Source organism: Netta rufina (assembly GCF_964035555.1).
Source record: "Netta rufina genome assembly, chromosome: 19".
NCBI classification, from domain to species: Eukaryota; Metazoa; Chordata; class Aves; order Anseriformes; family Anatidae; genus Netta; species Netta rufina.
In genome coordinates, this window is record NC_140143.1 from 8,475,576 (window position 1) to 8,493,019 (window position 17,444).

Below are 17,444 nucleotides of genomic sequence, written 5' to 3' on the forward strand. Positions count from 1 at the left end.
GGCAGAGCAGGAACAGCTGGTGTTCTTCTGCTGGCTGTCCTTGGTTGGGTGAGTGTCCTTGTTAATGTTAATCAGCCAAAAATTAAAAAAAAAGAGCATCTGGCCGTGAGGAACACTGGTGACAGCAGAGCCCGAGGTGTGCTCGGCAAGCCGGCCAGACCTGAGAAGGGGAGGTGGCCAACCTGTTCTGGAGGTATGTATAAATAAAAGCAGGGAGCTGCACTCAGGGTTTGCAGACAGGAGGTCATCGCTTTGATGCCTCGTTGTCCCAGCTGCATGACAGGGCCCTTTGTGGGACCAAAAGAACAGGAGGTGCAGGTTGTGGCTGCCGTACGGTGTGGGAAAACTCAAATAATCTCTAGCTGCCTCTTGGCTCTGCACCAACGCAAGTTAAATTGCCCCGGGCTGATGCAGGAGCTGGGTTATTTTTGAAAAGCTCTAGGGTTTCTTGTCTTCACTGGCAAGAGCTGGGGTTGTTCAACGAGATACTTCTGAAGCTTCTCTTGCTGCTGCTACCCCCCATTTCTTCTCTTCTGAGTGACAGGCTTGATACATGGATAGATTTGCCTTCAGAAGGAGCCTGTGGCAGTTTCCAGGCTTTAATCCCTCTCTCCTTGCCCCACAGACAGCCATGCCTTCAAGAAAATGGAGTTCCAGCCCCCAGAAGCAAAGAAGTTCTTTAGCACTGTGCGGAAAGAAATGGCTCTCCTGGCCACCTCCCTGCCAGACGGCATCATGGTTAAAACCTTCGAGGATCGAATGGCAAGTGTTTGCTCGGCGGTGCCTGCGCGTTGGAGCTGGGCTCAAAGTCCAGCTCGCGGTCTTTGCAATTCCCTGCTTCGCCCTAATCCCTTGCGTTAGAGGCGCAGGAATGTGTGCAGCCTGCGAAGTACGGCTGTAATTACTGCAAATAACTGCTTTTGCATTCCCTGAGTCGGGGTGGCAAACAACCCAGGCTTTCTCACGGCAGGAAACCCGCTTCGGGTGCTTTGCCCACGGGGGTGCCTGTCCCACAGAGCCAGAGAAGGGATGGTGCAACCAGTGGGGATTACTGGCCACCTTCTCAGGCCCAGCTTCAGTCCCAGAGGCACAATAAGGCCACGGTAGAAGTGCAACTTGTGGGGGAAGGTGCCCCGAGATGTGGTGGCTGAGAACTCCTGCAATTCCCTGGCGAGGGCTGAGTTAATCTCTGTGCCAACGCCTCTGTGCCAAGCGGGCTTTGCGCAGCGCCGCGTGGCTCAATCCCCTCTCTCCGCAGGATCTCTTCTCAGCACTTATCAAAGGACCCACGCGCACGCCCTACGAGGACGGCCTCTTCCTCTTCGACATCCAGCTCCCCAACATCTACCCTGCCGTCCCGCCTCTCTTCCGCTACCTCTCGCAGTGCAGCGGGAGGCTCAACCCCAACCTCTACGACAACGGCAAAGTGTGCGTCAGCCTCCTGGGGACGTGGATCGGCAAGGTAAGGCTGGCTGCCACCCACCACTTTCTGCCACGTTCTTCCCACTGCTGCAGGTAGCAGCGGTTGTGGTGCCAGCCCACTGTTGGAACAAACCACCCGGCCACGAGTCCTGGCTGACTGGTGGTGGTGGTGGTGCAGGTTTTAGGGCTGGGCTTCTTCTGGGACTGTTTGGCCCTCGCCTGTCTTTGCTTAACGAGAAGCCTGTAGCCAGACCAGCAAGTAACGAGGGCAGAAGCCCAGATCCCATGTGTTTCTGTGTCACGGCTGGGCTGAGTTGGGTACAGCAGAGATGTCCAAGGTGTTATATTCGTTCTCCTGTGGCTTAGGTCCCCGTCCCTCACGCAGTGGATGAATTACGTAGTGGGGCACCAAGCCCAGCTGGAGACTTGGTGTAACCAGAGCCACCAAATGGTGTGTTTTGGGCAGGGGGATTGATAGGGCAGCTGTGGGGGGTTGGAGGTGGTGTCTGGTGTGTGGGTTTGCAACATTCCAGGCAGAACTGGCCTGATAGGGGGTGGTGCTGGGCTGGCAAAAATAACAGAGATGAGCTGGCCCAGCAGGGACACTGGCACATCATGCCAAGTCAGACAAGCGTTGTTCCTGCTGGAAACCACACCATCTTCCTCCAGCAATTAGCACGGAGCAAACCAGTGGTGCCACGGCCCTCTGATGTGTTTGTCTGTGTGTTTCAGGGGACGGAAAGGTGGACCAGTAAATCCAGCCTCCTTCAAGTACTCATCTCCATCCAAGGTAAGTGCTCCTGCGGAACCTGTGGGACGAGAAGAGGCAGGGGGCAGAGGGGATGCAGGTTTAGGGGAGGCAGGGGGGATGCACAGTTGGGATGTGCCACCCCAGCTGGGCTTCTGCTGCCTTTTGCTCTCACCTCGCTGGACAAAGCGGCGTCCTTATCTCTCCGGTTCAGCAGTCCAGGCAGGTGCGAGCTTTCCTCACGCCTTGAGTTTTGGCTGCAGCCCAGGTCTCTGAGACAATGCTTTCCCTTCTTCTCGCTGCAGCAGCTCACCACAGAGCTGTTCTGCTTGTTAGGCAGAGCTGACAGAGGTGAACCATTTTGTTCTCAGTCGGTTCCCAAAGCTAATTGAAGCTGCTGCTAAACCGGGCTTCGTTTGCAGGGCTGTTTTTATCCCCACTGAGTCACCCACCCATCCTACTTTGGGCATATTTTTGCACATGATGCTGGTGTTTACACTCCTTCTAAAGCAGAATAATCAGGGGTGTGTCTAGAAAAGCCCCAGGGCTTCCTGTTACAGCGCTTTGCCCTATAATATCTAGTTTGAGAGCAGACAGACTAAATCAAATCTCCTCAAGGCCAACTTTCTATGCAGGGAGCCCAGGAATGTGACTTGAGAAACCTTTGACACAGAACAAGGGCTGCTGCCTCGGGTCCACGGGCGGCTCCTGAAGTCTCGGTCTGTTTGTATCCTCCTGGGGGGGGGACAGCACCAGGAGCAAGGCCTGCTCTCATTTACAGAGCCGGGGATCCAAATTTAGAAGGTGAAATGCCGAATGTTTTACTGGAGCAACCTGGCGCTAGTGAAGGATCTCCTCTCTCCCTCCCGCTGCCTGGTCTTTGAGAGACTCATGGTCTCACCTGCACCGGCTCTCGTGCAGCCCGTGGCAGGGTGCCAGCAGCCTGGCCCTGGTGGTGCCACGCACATCGTTAGACGAGGCCAGAAACGAGCGGAGAAAGCTCGGTGTGGGTGACTTCACGTGCTGCCTCAGCACTGCCCTGGTGGGACTGTACTGGACAGGACGGTCTGATCAAACAAAGCCTGTTGCCAAAGACTGGATTTCTTTCTCTTTTTAAGAGAAGGAAGAGAAAATATTTGAAAAATGGGGTGTTTGCATTATGTTTTTTGGCAGTAGGTTTGCTAGGAGAGGGAAAGTCGCCGTGAAATCTTTCTCCTTCCACCCTCTTGACCTCCTCTGCTGTTGTGTGCCCTCTGCATTGCACCAGTGGAAACCTCTTTTTGCCAGCCAGCACTCCTGAATGCTGCTCTTGGTGGCGTCTGGGGTCCTCGCTGCCCTAGTAAATGGCCACAGAGCCATTCACACAATTGCTTCTCTTTGTCGTGTTGGTCCACTGCATCTTGCAGACTTATTTGTCCAGCCTGGCCTCTGCTGCCTGCCTGAAGCCAAAGCCCAGCTTCCCTGCAGCACATCTCCTGCAGTCCTTCCCTCTGCTGCCAGCTTTAATCAGCGTGACTGCAGCTGAAGCTGGTTTGGCATCTCAGCGAGGTGCTCCTGCGACCCCCCAAATGTGCCGGCAGAAATCAGGGCCCGGCAGCACCTGCTGCAGGCAGCGCTTCAGAGCGAAGTTCCTCCTTTAACCCGCTGCTCTCCCTTTCTTTTGGCAGGTCTTATCTTAGTGAACGAGCCCTATTACAATGAGGCAGGCTTTGACAGCGACCGGGGCCTTCAGGAGGGCTACGAGAACAGTCGCTGCTACAACGAGATGACCCTGATCCGCGTGGTGCAGTCCATGATGCAGCTGCTGCGCCGGCCGGTGGAAGTCTTCGAGCACGAAATCCGCGAGCATTTTCGCTGCAACGGCTGGCGCCTGGTGTCCCGCATCGAGTCCTGGCTGGAGACGAACGAGCTGGTGGAGAGGAGTCACGAACAGGCCAACGGGGCGGACGCTGCCTCCCTCCTCTCCGCCTGCGGCACCCTGGCCGAGAGCCCCGCAGACGCGGCGGGGTCGCCGGGGGAGGACGGCAGCGCGGCGGAGCAGGGGGCAGCGGCCGAGCTTTCCGACTCGGCGCTCGACGGGAAGGAGGAGCTGGACGACTCGGAGTTCACGACCTCGACGCCCACCGCCGGTGATCTCCAACAGTACTCAGACTCGGAGAGCACGGGCCAAGCCAGGGGGTCAGACCTGGCCAGAGACCGAACGGACGAGGGGAAGGCTGCCCAGGACTCTGCCTCGCAGCCTAGCGTGAAACCAAAGAAAAGGAGAAAGAGCTACAGGAGTTTCCTTCCGGAGAAGAGCGGTTACCCCGATATCGGGTTCCCCCTCTTCCCTTTGTCCAAGGGGTTCATTAAGAGCATCCGTGGTGTCTTGCAGCAGTACCGGGCTGCCTTAGCAGGGGCCAATATCCCGGAGTGGACAGAGGACAAATAAACCATCAGGTTAGGGACAGGCAGGTGCAGGGGAGAAGGGAAAGCAGCAGAAAGGATAATTGGCAAACGCTGTTACCAGTAAACTGGCTTCTCCTTCCAGCTTTTCTTCCTCAGCTTGGTTTGTTCCAAAGAAGGTGGTAGGCCTGATTTGCTCCTTCGAGGAAAGGTTGTCTAAGCATGAATTTGCCCCCAGCCCTCCTTCCTTCCCCCCTGTCCCATGTACGTGCTCCTCTTAACGAGTTTGACCCCGCAATGGTAAGATTTGAGCCCTGCACAGAAGCAGTCTTGCAGCCACGTTCCCTCTGCACTTTCATCTTGGGGCACCTTTCCACCCAGAGGCTCTTCCCACCCAGCGCTGCGCCCGGCGGTCCGTGCGGTTGGGGGTCAGGCCAGGAGAAGCGATGGCTGTAGTCTGGAAGCGGGGGGCGATGCCCTCCCACTCTCTCTCTCTTTTTTTTTTTTTCTCTCCGCATTACCATGGGTTTTCTGAAGCCGACCCAAGCTTGTATGTACTTAGACATTGGATTGTGTTTGCGTTGGAGTTGTCTACACCATACGGAGTTGCTCTAGTCTTAGTTGTTCACCAGTAGCTGCGAGGTTCTTCTGGAGGGAGTCAGGGCTTGAGAGGCAGAGCGGCGCTCGGCGCCAGCCCCCCTGGGAGTGCCGCGGGGTCTCCATCTGCTCCCGGGGCTTCTGGTCGCTCTTCTGGAATCGGATCCAGCCACCCACACTCTTTATTCTCCAGAGTAAGGCAGCCTTCCCCTTCCCTACCACGCATGCCTGTCTTCTAGAAATAATGGGATCCGGGGTTCTGCCCTCGTTCCTTGCTTAGCTATCTGAATCTTTTGTTCCAGCCAGCCCGGCTGCCGTGCCCCGCTCCTCAGCCCCACGCGGGGAGGTGGTAGCGAGCGATCTTGGGGCCTGTTGCAGATCTTTGGCAGCTCGTCTGGCTGCTGAGCCTGGCACGACTGCTGCTTCTCCATCCCTGGGCTGCAGACGGGCGTTTGGGAGCTGTTTGAGGCAGGGTCACCCTGAGGGAAGGAGCTGGCGCGCTGCAGCAGCGGTTGGGGACGGTTCCTGCCCCGTTACTCACCCAGTAACGAGCACGGCAGGCGCTGGTGTGGGCTGTTATCAGCTCCTTCCCTGGCCAGCTGCTTCCTGCCATGGCCTGGATGTGGCTGGCAGCACCGTGGGTACAGCACCAACCCCTCATCCCCACCACAGCGCTCCCTCGGAAGCAGCCGAGCTCCTGAGCCAGTGCCCTTCAGCACTTGGAGGCAGGGGCTTGCCGGAGCCACGCGGCCCTGGCCGAGGCACCTTGCTGAAGCCTCTCTCTGGGTGTGCAGGCACTTATCTTCACTTCTGGAGCTCGGCAGCTCGCCCCCTAGCACTACTGCATTTGCCCGATGCCTCGGCGTTGGAGAGCCCTCAGCATCCCCGTGGAGCACAGCGTGTCCTGCCAGCTTCCCCAGGAGGCAGTCGGGCTGAGCGTTCAGGAGGACAGAGAGAGAAATCCTTCCCTTACTCGAGCTCAACGTGGCTGCGTCCCCTTCCCTCCACCCTGGCCAGGATCTGGCCTCGTTTAGAAACCCCGCAGAGCAGTCTGATCTCGCGCAGTGCTTCCTGCTACTTGAAACCCCGGGCTCTGAACCCACTGCCCCCATCGCCTCCTGCCCCCGTCGTGCCCCGGAGCCTGCTTGGAGGCACAGGCTGGCTGCACCGAGCCCTCTCCGTGTCACAGCCCCTGCCAGGGTTTTCCAGGGCCTGTCCCAAAGCTCCAGGAGGGAGCAGGGCTTGGCTGCGAGCGCCGCTCTTGCAGGTGGGTCGCCTGCACCCTGCTGCGGTGCCGGCAGCTCTGGGGGTCTGCCAGGGGGTCTGCAGGGCCCAGGGAGCTGCTCGGAGCCCTGGGCAGGGCAGCCCGAAGAGCAGGCGTACCTCACCGCTCCTTGCTGGTGCTGAGCGAATGAATCCCTTGGCGAGCGAGAAGGGGGATCTCCGAAACACAAAGGGCCGACTGGGGCAGGAGGGTGAGGCTGTGTTTCGGGGCAGGGGAGGCAGCCAGCGAGGCTCATCCCACGATTAAACCTCTTGCTCACCAGGCAAAGTCACAGTTGGGGACCTGCAGGCACCGACTCCCCTCGCCCCCCGTTCCCCTCGCCGCGCTGCAGCCTGACCCCGCTCCATCCAGGGCCGGGAGGGAGCTCTGGTCCCTCTTGGTTGGAAACAGCAGGGCAAAGAGAGAGAGAGAAAACCCTTTAGGGCCAGACGTGGCTGGGGTGGAGAGGCAGAGGAGCTCTGCAGTTCCTTGCTTCACCCTCCCTTCGCTCCCTGCAGCTCATCTCACACGGGGAAGCGGTGCGCAGGGCTCAGGGACGGCCAGGATTCGCGCCCCAGGTCCTCCCCTTGGCCCAAGAAGTCTCCTCGTTGTCCTCCGATCCTAACCAAGAGCTTTTGCACAGGTTCCTGGGGCTTCCCAGCGGGGAAGGTGCTCGCTGGCCTGCTGGAAGGGGACGCTGCTGCCCCTCGCATCGCTCTCCGTAGCCGGTGTCCCACCCCGAGGCGTGCGCGGAGGTTTACAGATTTTCTAAGCTTTTGATAATGTGAAGCTCCTGGGTGACGAGGCTGGTGGTGAGCACACTGCAGCTATGTAATTTTTTTGTGTATGTATGTAATATTTAAGGGTAACAAAATTTAAGAGGCTAAAACCTTAAAGAAGAAAAAAAAAATTAAAAACACAAAAAAAGCCAAAGCATGATGCATATTGTTAGCCTTAAAACTGGCTACACGACTGTGTGATGTACAAATAAGAGCAGCCTGTAACTGTTTTAAGTGCTGGGGTTGGGGAAGAAGCATTACAAAATCAGTTTGTAGCCTTGATTCTGTACAGTATTTAAATGAAAAGAAGAAAAAAAAAAACCCACGACCTGACTATTGAGGCCATGCTTAGAGGTGTGTCGTTCACGTGCAGATGTGGATGCTTGGTTGCTTATGATATATGTATAAAGTGCTGTGTGACCATTAAAACTTTTTTTACCTGCAGATTTTTTTTTTGTTTTTTCGTTTGGCTAACCAAGGTGTAATAAAGGAGGGAAGATGACTTGCCATTAAATTTTGCCTCTGTGAGTAGCTCTGACTCTTGTCTCTTTCTTTTTTTTTTCCCCTGGCCCTCGCTTCCCCTCCCGTGTGCTGGGGCCGGAGGGGACCCCGCTGCCCGGGATGGGGGTGCCCGGAGTGCCCCCGTACCGTCACAAACACCCCCCCAGAGCCCTGCTCCGTGGTGTGCCTGTCTGGATTTTCATTCCCAGTGCTCTTGGGCCGCTCCTGGTGCAGCCAGAGCGAGATCTGGGGGCTCCGAGCCTTCGTGGCCCCCTCCTCAGCACCAAGGTAAGCGTGTGCCGGGCTGCAGCACCCCTGCAGGGACACCCACGGGTGCTGAGGGTGGGTGCTGAGCCCTCACTGGTGGGAGAGGAGGTGGTGGGCAGTGATGGGGGTGGTTTGAGGCTTGTGGTGTTGCTGGAGTTGTGTAAAACCTCCACGAATTTGGCTCTGAGGGGTGGGTGGCAGCTGCTGCCCCTTCCTCCGGGCAGGAGGAGCCGCGGGGGCTCCTCTGGAAGGGCCCTCGGCTGCTGGCTGGCAGCTTGTGGGAGAGCTCGGGTCAAGAAAGAAAATAAGGTTCTGTGTGCAGCACAACGTGGGGCCCGAGCCCCTGGGGGATCCCCCAGGCACCCTGCTGCCACCACCCAACCCTACGGGACACCCCGGGGAGCCCTTCAGCCCCCAGACCCCTCGCACTCGGAGGCAGCTCAAAGCCCTCAGCACCTCCCCTGCCTGGGCAGAGGCTGGGGCTGGACACAGTGAGAGGCCAGCAAAGCCTCACCCCTTCTTTTTTTTATTTTTTTTTACATCTTTTTTTAATTATTTTTCCCCCACGGGGGAGGTGGCTGGAGCCGGGACACCCCGGCCCCTCGGAGCAGGGCTGGGAACAATCGCGGCCTTCTCCCGGCCCTGCCACCCCCTGGCAGCGTTTGCTGCTGAATGACTGCCAGCAGCCCCTGCTGTTTACCCTCCTCCTTTGTGCTCTGTGCGGTAAATGAGCTTTAATTACTGCACTTTTATACCAAAAAGGCTGAGTAATCCCTGCGCCAAGCCCCAGGAAGGGCCCCGAGCGAGGGCTGTCCGGGAAGGTGGAGACCAGAGCTCCCCGCAGGGCCCCGGCTGAGGCACAAAGCCAAAACCACCCGGCTCCCCCGAATGCCTCCCTCGCTCGTAGGCACCGAGCTGTTCCCAAGACATCCCAAAACGTCCCAAAACGTCCCTGTGTGGGGCTCAGCTCTCTGTGTTCAACAATCTCCTTGGGACATGGGGCACGGAGGCACCCCAAGAAGCCACAGCCACTGCCTGAGCAGCTCTCGGGGGCGATGGCTCTGCGCTGATCCTGACCCCAAGGTGCTGGGGAGTAAAGGGCCTCAGCCCCTTTTGGGACAGTTGTGTTCTCAGATTTAAATCCCAGGGCTTTTTATTATTATTATTATTATTATTATTATTATTTGTTTGGTTGTGTTTTTTTTTTGCAAACGCTAGGTATTTATTGCATTTCTCACAAGAATAAACTCTGCTTCTACAGGAAGCTTTGGGTAGAAACATTCTTTTTTTTTAAAAAAAAAAAAAAAAAAAAAAGATTTTTTTCGTGTTAGACATTGGTCCTGACCGCCCTGGGTCAGGCTGGCTCCGTGGCAGGGACACGAGCGGTGCCACCGCCTGCGTCCGAGCCTGGGGGGGGACAGGGCTGGGGCTGGGGACGGGGCTGTGCCGGCGCAGCCGCCCCGGGGCCGGGGCCTGGCACCCCTCGTACCGCTCGTACCAGGGCGAAACGCGGGCGCCTCGCCGGTGCCGAGTACCTGCCGGGGCTCGGGGCTCGTTTTTGGGTCCGTCCCGAAGAGAGTAAAGCTAAGCGAGGTGCCCGCGGCCCCGGAGAGCTATTGCTAGAGGAGGAAGAGGAGGTGGTTCCTGAGTGGGAGGAAGGCTCGGCCGTGCCCGCGGCTCGGCGCCGCGGCCGCTCAGGAGCCGCAGACCACGCGGCAGAGGCGGCGGTGGAGCTGGCCCTGCACGGGCTCGCAGGCCAGCGCCTCGCCGTCCACCGTCATGACGCCGGCGCTGCCCCGCGGCTCCAGGCGGAAGGCGCGGACGGGGACGTGGTGCAGGTGGGGGCAGCCCAGGTCCAGGTGCGTGCCCCTGCCCATGGCCAGGAAGACCTTCAGCAGCGCCACGCGGCTGATGCCCGCCCGCACGTAGAAGAGGTGGATGCAGCCGTCGTCCAGCCGCGCCGCCGGCGCCATCAGCAGGTTGGTGCCCAGGTGGGACTGGTAGATGGCGTAGACGCAGACGAATTCCTCCTCGGGGACCACCGCCCAGCTCGCCGGCACCGGCTGGCCCAGCGGCGCCAGCAGCGAGTCGGAGGGAAGAGCCCCCTGCTCCGTGCCCTCCTCCGGCGGCTCCGGGGGGTCCCTGGGGGCCGGGGGGGCGCCGTGCTCGGGGCCCAGGGGCAGGTAGGAGAGGCGGCCCTGGTACACGCGCAGCCGGGCCAGGCACTGCAGGGTGCCCAGCGTGAAGCGCGCGTTGCCCAGCCGCCGGTACTTCTCGCTGTCGATGTCCACGTCGGCGATGAAGCCCCAGCCGAAGCCCAGGAAGGAGAAGAAGCGCTTGCCCGAGGCCGTGCTCAGCGACACCAGGTCCATCTGCGCGTGCAGCCCCTTGCAGAGGATGAAGGTGCAGTTCGTCAGCAGCTTCTTCTTGGCCACGTGGTCATTGCTGCGAGGGATGGAGAAGGGTGAGTTTGGGGTTTGGGGGCTCCTCCTGCCGTCCCAGCACCCACTCGTGGCCCCCTCAAGGCTGCTCCCTTTGTGCCGGGAGGCATCCCGGCTGGATGAAGCCATTAGGAAGGGCAGCATAAACCAGCTCCTGAATTTGGGGACCGATGTGGGGCTGCCCAGGACAACCCCGCTCCCACCCTGGATGTTTCCTGGGGCGCACAGCTGCTGCCATACAGCACAGCCAGCTGCTCCCCGGGGGCTCAGCTCAGCCCCTGGCTCGTTTGGGTGAAGTTCTGCCAAATTTAGAGCCTGGAGGAGGAGAGACAGGGCGTGGGGGGAGCTGGGAATGCAGGGGGTTACAACCTGACGGTGTCAGGGACCAGCCTGCAGCAGGGGGGCACCCAGGAGGGCGTCCCCGTCCCCCGAGGCTCACCCTGCATAGTAGTTGATGGAGGCGGCCAGGGCATTCCCAGAGCCCCCCGGCAGGATGCACAGCGGCGTCTTCAGCGCCTCCTCCCAGTCCGGCCGCTCCATCAGCCCGTTCACCACCTGCAGGGACAGAGAGAGGGAGCTCGTGGTACCCGGGGCCGTGCCAGGACCCCACTGCCCCCGGCCGAGGGCAGGACAGAGGCTGTGCCTGCCCTGGGTTTTCTCCCTTTGCCGTTCCTTCTTGTCTACAGGTCTCAAAACTCCGCTCCTGCCCTCGGCCCCCCTCTCCTCCCAGCTCCGTGCCCCGTCCTGCCCCTCTCACCTCGTGGAGCAGCCCGTCCCCGGACATCACCACCAGCGTGTCCCACTGCGACAGGTCCTCCTCCCGCATCCTCTCCTGCGCGTGGTGGGGTCTCTCTGCGGGGGAAAGCAGCGAGAGCTGAGAGCCGTGCCCCGTGCCTACTCCTAGTAGGTCCGTGGGTCGGAGGGAGTCAGGGAGAGGGGCCGGGGCGGGCAAGGACTCACCGGTGATGAAGATGGAGGGCGCGATGTCGGCGTCGGCCAGCATGGGCTGCACCACCGCGTGGAAGTCATCGAGCGCGCGGCCCGCGCCGCTCTGCGGGTTCAGCAGCACCAGGGCACGGCAGGGCCGGGGCAGGACCCCGTAGCTGGCACCTGGTGAGGGGGAAAAAGGGGCTCAGAGCCGGGTCTGGGGGCTGCCCTGTGAGCCTGGGCAGCGTTTGCTGCAGCCCTGCGGGAAGGGGAGTGCTGGGCAGGGGCTGGGGGTCCCCACCGGGAGAGCTGGGGAGCTCTGGGGTCCCCCAGGTCCCCCCCCCCATGGTCCTGCACGGCGAGCCAAGGATGGGGACGGGGGTGAGGGCTGGGGGGGGGCGAGGTCCTGGTTCCCCACACCCCTCCCAGCTGGAGTGGGGCCAGGACTGCCAGCCGTGCCGACAGACGGACGCTCCTCTTCCCCCTGCTCCCCACCGGGCTCTGGTTTCGTGCGCGATGCCCCCGGCCGGGCTGTAATTACAGGCCTGGTAGGGACGGTCCCTGCTCCAGCCGTGTCCCCCTGCCCAAACCCAGCGGTCCCCGTGTCCCCTGGGGGCATCCAGCCCCGGCCACGCTGCAGCTGCACTCCTCGGGAGGAGCAGGGCAGAGCCTGGGGTGGCCACTTGGTGCCACGGAGCTCGAGGGCTCCTTGCAGGGACGAGGGGGACCTGGCACGGGCACGGGCCATGAATGCCCTGCAGCACCCCAGCTCTGGGGCTCCCCAGCCTGGTGTCACTGGCACGGGGTCCTAAAAACTGAGCCCTCACCCCCAGGAGCGGCAGCAGCAAGCCCGTGTGATTTTGGACAGGCACGGAGCCCACGTGTGGGGAGCTCCTCCGAGTGCCTGGACTCCTGCATTCCCCCAAAACCCCTCCCAGCTGCAGCGTGACCCCAGATTCAGGTCCTCCCCACCCCCATCTCCAGCCCCAGGCCCCCGCAGCTGGCAGTGTAGGGGCCCCACGGGACCGCACTGAGGTTTTGGCTGCTGACAAAGCACCGAGCTCTGCTCCGTCAGCGCCGTTGAGTCACGAAAGCCGCCGCCGCTTCCCAGCACTGCCCCGAGCCGGGAAGCCCCTTGCTGGGAGCTGGGAGCGGCCGCAGAGCGCGGCGCTGAACCCGGGGCAAAGGGCGGCCGGCACGCGGGGAATCGCCACCCGGCCCTCCCCTGGCCTGCACACGTGGGGCCGCTTCGTGTTTGTCCGAGCATCGCGGCACAGATCAAAACCTCCTGCTGACCGCGGCGGGGGAGGCCACCGCCTGCGCCGCCTCCCTGCTGGCACCTGGCCTCGCCGAGGTCACGGCCGTGCCGCGGCCTCCCCGCTGTGCTGGACAGCCCCAGGGGGCAGAGCGAGCTCCCCCCCTGGTTTTGGTGCCGTTTCCTTGGTTTTCTGCCCGCAGGGACTGAGCTGGTGAGCCCTGAGCCGCCGGGGAGGCTGCGCTGCTCCGGGACAGCTCCGGTCTCTGTCGCCTGCCAGCAAGCCTCCGGCACGCGGCTGGCTGTCTGTCTGTCTGTCAGCACGCCTCTGTCCCTCTGTCCTGTGAGCTGGGTCCGGTTCCAGCCCTGCTGGCTGCCCCTGGCCTTCCGCAGCTCCTTATCAGCCAGCACCAGGCAGGATGGGACCGGCCGGGCCTCGGGGCTGGGAGCAGAGCACCGTGAGCTGAGCTCCCCCCAGCACCCATCAGGAGCGACGGGCAGCGGGGTCTCGGCCACTCCAGCCCCCCGAGAGCTTCTCTGCTCATTAACAGCCCCGAATCCTCTCTTGGCAAGCACAGCCCGGGGGCTTTGTGCTCCGAGCCAGGCCGTGAGGACATTTCTCCCCCCCCTTTTTTTTTTTTTTTCCTCTCCTCTCCCCCCCCTCCACCCTGGCGGGCGCATTTCGGCAGCATCCCTTCCCCTTGCGCAACGCCGGCCGCAGCATCTGGGCGCTGCCCGGAGCAGGAGGGCGAGCAGCACGGGGCCCGAGTCAGCAGGAGGAAGGGGCACAGCCCCGAACACATCACCCAGGGGCCACGTGCCCTCTCCGGGGCTCTGCTGACAGCTGGAGCCGTGCGGGCAGCCCCGGCCGCGTTACCGCATCCCTCGGCGAGGTCCGGTTTTGGCGCAGCAGGGACGAACACCCCAGGCTCGCCGGGGGCCGTGCACAGCAAGGGGAAAAACAAACACAACCCCGGGATCCCCCCAAAAATCAGGGCTTGGTGCTGGCGTGCCCTGACACCACGGCCCTGCTGCGGCCGGGAGCTGGATTCCTCCACCCTGACACCAACCCCACGGCCCCGGGGCGCTTCGCTCCCACCCCCGGCCAGCAGCAGGGCACGGCGGCGCTCGCCTCCCCCAGATTTGTGGTTTTGAAGCACCAGGGGATTTTTTTTCCTGTTTTCATCCTTGGGAGGGTGAAGTCAGGCGGAGAAACTTCCCACCAGCTGCAGCTCTCCAAGGGGCTTTTACCCCCGAGGATGCCACAGCCGGGGGGGGGGGCTGCAGGGAAGATTTTGGCTTCTCCCTGTCCCCCTCCGGAAAGGGCCGGGGTGCCCCGATTGCTTCTTGCACCCTGGCCCCGAGCTTTCCCCTTATCTGTCCTGCACACGCCGCGCAGGGTGTGGCGAGCAGCGTTTGCAGCTCCGGCCCAAAAAACTCGGGGGAGGAGGTTTGTAAATCCTGCTGGCCCTCGGCTCGAGAATAACTGCAAAATCCCACACTGCCTCCTGCCCTCCTCCGTCCCCCGGCTCCCCGAGGCCCCGGCCGTGCCGTGCGCCTCCTGCTCCGAGGGCGAGGGATCTGAAACCCTTTGGGGACCTGCAGCGGCAGAGCTCGGGCTGGCAATGCGGCCGGGGAGCCGGTTTCCCCCTCGCCCCTTTCCACTGGATTATTTTTTTCCCCCCCTCCATGCTCTTATTTACTAAGAGCAGCACAAAGTTGCTCTGTAGCCACCGGTCGTGTGCCAAAGCGGCGTTTTCCAACCCAAAGCGGGCTCAGTGCGAGGTGCCAGGACCCCTCTGACCCCTCTGACCGCACACCTCGTCGTTCCCCAGCCTGATCAGTGCCCGGGCAGCCAAATAACCGCAGCAGCTCACTGAATCCCTGCTCAGGGCTCTATAATGCACACCACCCTGCAGGAGGAGGGGGAGAAATCCTTCTATCAGGGGGGGCAGGGGCTGACCAGCACCTCCCCAGGACCCCGCTGGCCCCGGAGGTTTTTCCCCAGCCCCCGGTGACGGATGGGACCCCCAGGGATGTTGCGGGTTCCCCGTCCTCCCCGTGCCAGCAGCGGTGGCTTTTTCCTCCTTAGTGTTATTTTTGAAAGCTTTGCTGCTCAAAAAAAGCGATGGGAGAGGAGCAGGAGACGGGCAAGGAGGCCTGGGTGCCCGCTGCCCCTTCAATTTAAGGGGAAAAGTGGGGGAAAAACCCACACCTGGCCCCAAAGGGCCTGCAGGGCCAGCCCTGGTAGTGGGGCTGCGCGTTGATGTCCCCATCCCCTACAGGCAGGGGGGGCACCCAGGTGCCTGCGGGGGTCCCCTGCCTTGATCCTTTGGGGGCTGTGGGTCACCCCCTGCCTGTTCGGTCCCTTTGGGGCCGGACCCCCCCTCCCCAAGCCCTCACACCTCTCCTGGCTGCCGGCCCCACACCACACACCCCACAGGGGGTGTCTGCATGGAAGTGGCCTGCCCCCAGCCCCAAACCCCAATAATCCCCCGTGCCCTCCCCAAACCCACACACAGCTCAGGGTGGGGTGCAGGATGGAGCTGAGGGGGGGGCAGCACCCCAAAAATCACTGCCGGCACTCCCCACGGCACCCCAAAAGCTGCATCAGGGGATGGGGCAGGGGGGATAGGGGAAAACTTTGGGACCCCACACCCCATATACCACGGGGGGGGGGGGGTCGGGCCGGCACTCACCCTCCCGCACGGGCACGGCGGGCACCGAGAGCTCTCGGATGCGCTGGCTCCAGGCTTGGGCGATGCGCAGGTTCCCCTCGGCGTCGGGGCCGTGGGCGACTCGGAAAGTCCTCTGCAGGCGCTGGCGGGCAGGGGAGCCCCAGCGGCCTTTTCGGAAGGGATAACACACCACGGAGAAACAGGCGGAGGGCGAGGAAGAAGAGGAGGACGAGGAGGAGGAGGAGGAGGAGGAAGGGAAAGCCGCCGAGCCCACGCAGTCGGCCAGGGGCAGCGCAGCGCCGGTGCCATCGGGGCGCAGCACCTGCAGCTCCCGCTCCGTCAGCGCCAGCGCCCAAGCGGCCCCCCCGGGGGCCAGCCCCGGCCAAAAACGGCCCCGCAGCACCGCGTCCTCACCCCCCCCCGCTCCCCCCCAGGCTGCTGCAGCCTCCCCTTCCTCCCCCCCCTCCTCCTCCTCCTCCTCCTCCTCCTCCTCCTCCTCCGCCGCCGCCGGGTTGCGGGGGGGGTCGGCGGCCGGCGGCCATCGGAGCGCACCGGGGACAGCGCCGCCCGCAGCCGACACCCGCCCGGCAACGGCAGGCGGGGCCCGGCCCGGCCCCATTTAACCCCCCCCCCCCCCCCCCCCTTCCCCGGAGGTGAAGCGGGGCGGTGCTGCTTGGCTTTTTCCCGGCCCTCCCCTTTTTTTTTGTGTGCTTTTTTTTTTTTTTTTTTTTGTGGTTTTTCCAAAAGGGGGAGGGCGCGCGGCGCGCGCGTCACCGGCTTCGTGGTTTTTTGGTGTGGTTTTTTTTATTATTTTTATTTTTTTATATTTTTTTTGTTTGTTTTTTGTTTTTTTTGGGGGTGCCGGGGGCACGCTGCGCACTGCGGTGCTCTAAATGGGGGTTGGTGGTTGTGCTGCTCGCACGCCGAGGGGTGCCGGCACCCGCAGGCACGCAGGAAGGCCCAGGGTGGCTGTGCCGGGGTCGGGTTGGGGGGTTGGGGGGTTGTGGGGGGGGTCGTGGCCACGTCGTGCCCCCGAGCACCCCGGGATGGGCTGAGCGGAGACCACCGGCAGCATTCGGCAGCCCCACATCCGATCCCATATCCACCCCCAGCCCCACATCTGTCTGCCAGCAGCCCTACTTCCACCCCCAGCCCCACATCCAATCCCACATCCACCCCCAGCCCCATATCCAACGCCACATCCACCCCCAGCCCCACATCTGATCCCATATCCACCCCCAGCCCTACATCCATCTGCCAGCAGCCCTACATCCACCCCCAGCCCTGCATCCAGCCCCAGCCCCATATCCAACCCCACATCCACCCCCAGCCCCATATCCAACCCCAGACCCACCTCCAGCCCCGCATCCATCCCCAGCCCCACGTCTATCCCCAGCCCCACATCCATCCACCCCCAGCCCCATATCCAACCCCACATTCACCCCCAGCCCCACATCCACCCACCCCCAGCCCCACACACACCCCCAGCCCCACACACACCCCCACCCATCCCACACAGGACAGGAGCCGCGGAGGAGCCTGGAGGAGTGGGGGCAGAGCGGGGAGCACGGAGGGGCCGCATCCTGCCCGCCTCCTGCCCGCCACGCACCCGCTCCCGCTGCCCCTTTGCGGTGCTGATGCTCTGAGCAGAGCGGTGCCGTGCCCCCGGGCAGGAGAGGTGCCCTCGACCCTTCGTGGCAGCGCTCGTGTGGGTTTTACGTGCCCTGTGCTGCTGGGTTGGGGGCGGCAGCAGCCGCAGACCCCATAACCCTGAGCTCTCGGCTCGGGGCCGCATTGCTCTTCACCCTGATGACGGCTTCGTGACCCGCTGTGCCCATATAATCCCCCAAAACCCACCAACAGTTTGAGGCAGGGGACGGCCAGCCGGGCAGATAGCGGGGCCGTGTGAGCCTGGCTGGCCAAGGGTGCCCTAAAAACAGAGGCGAGGGGGCAGGATTGGGCGCCCCACGCTTCCCAAATGGACTTTTCCGGGCTCTGGTTAAAGACAGAGGTGGGGCAAAACCCAGCCCCAGAGATCGGCCGCCCGACGCTTCTGCCCGGGGAACCCCAACACCCCGCAGCCGATGCCGGCTGAGATTTGGGGCCACAGCACTGGGCAGAGCCCGCAGACGGCCCCAAGGCCTGGGCAAGGTGCCCGGGGCAGGGAATAGCCACCCGGC

General features: G+C 62.3%; 2 protein-coding genes across 2 annotated transcripts in view; one reads left to right on the forward strand and one right to left on the reverse strand.

The window, feature by feature from the left end:
• UBE2O (ubiquitin conjugating enzyme E2 O) overlaps positions 1–7,726 on the forward strand; it is a 59,408-nt gene extending 51,682 nt beyond the window's left edge. Inside the window, exons 15-18 of the mRNA XM_084298532.1 lie at positions 626–762; positions 1,259–1,462; positions 2,155–2,212; positions 3,838–7,726. Of these exons, the coding sequence (XP_084154658.1) occupies positions 626–762; positions 1,259–1,462; positions 2,155–2,212; positions 3,838–4,601 (1,163 nt within the window). The 3' untranslated portion in view covers positions 4,602–7,726. The remainder of the gene's footprint in view (positions 1–625; positions 763–1,258; positions 1,463–2,154; positions 2,213–3,837) is intronic.
• Positions 7,727–9,171: 1,445 nt separating this feature from the next.
• SPHK1 (sphingosine kinase 1) lies at positions 9,172–16,518 on the reverse strand (the record flags this gene model as incomplete). Its single annotated transcript, XM_084298335.1, has 6 exons — positions 9,172–10,408; positions 10,844–10,959; positions 11,162–11,256; positions 11,365–11,514; positions 15,286–15,673; positions 16,405–16,518. 6 exons carry the CDS (start codon positions 16,516–16,518, stop codon positions 9,658–9,660), a joined length of 1,614 nt encoding a protein of 537 aa, XP_084154461.1. The 3' UTR covers positions 9,172–9,657.
• Positions 16,519–17,444: the final 926 nt, after the last annotated feature.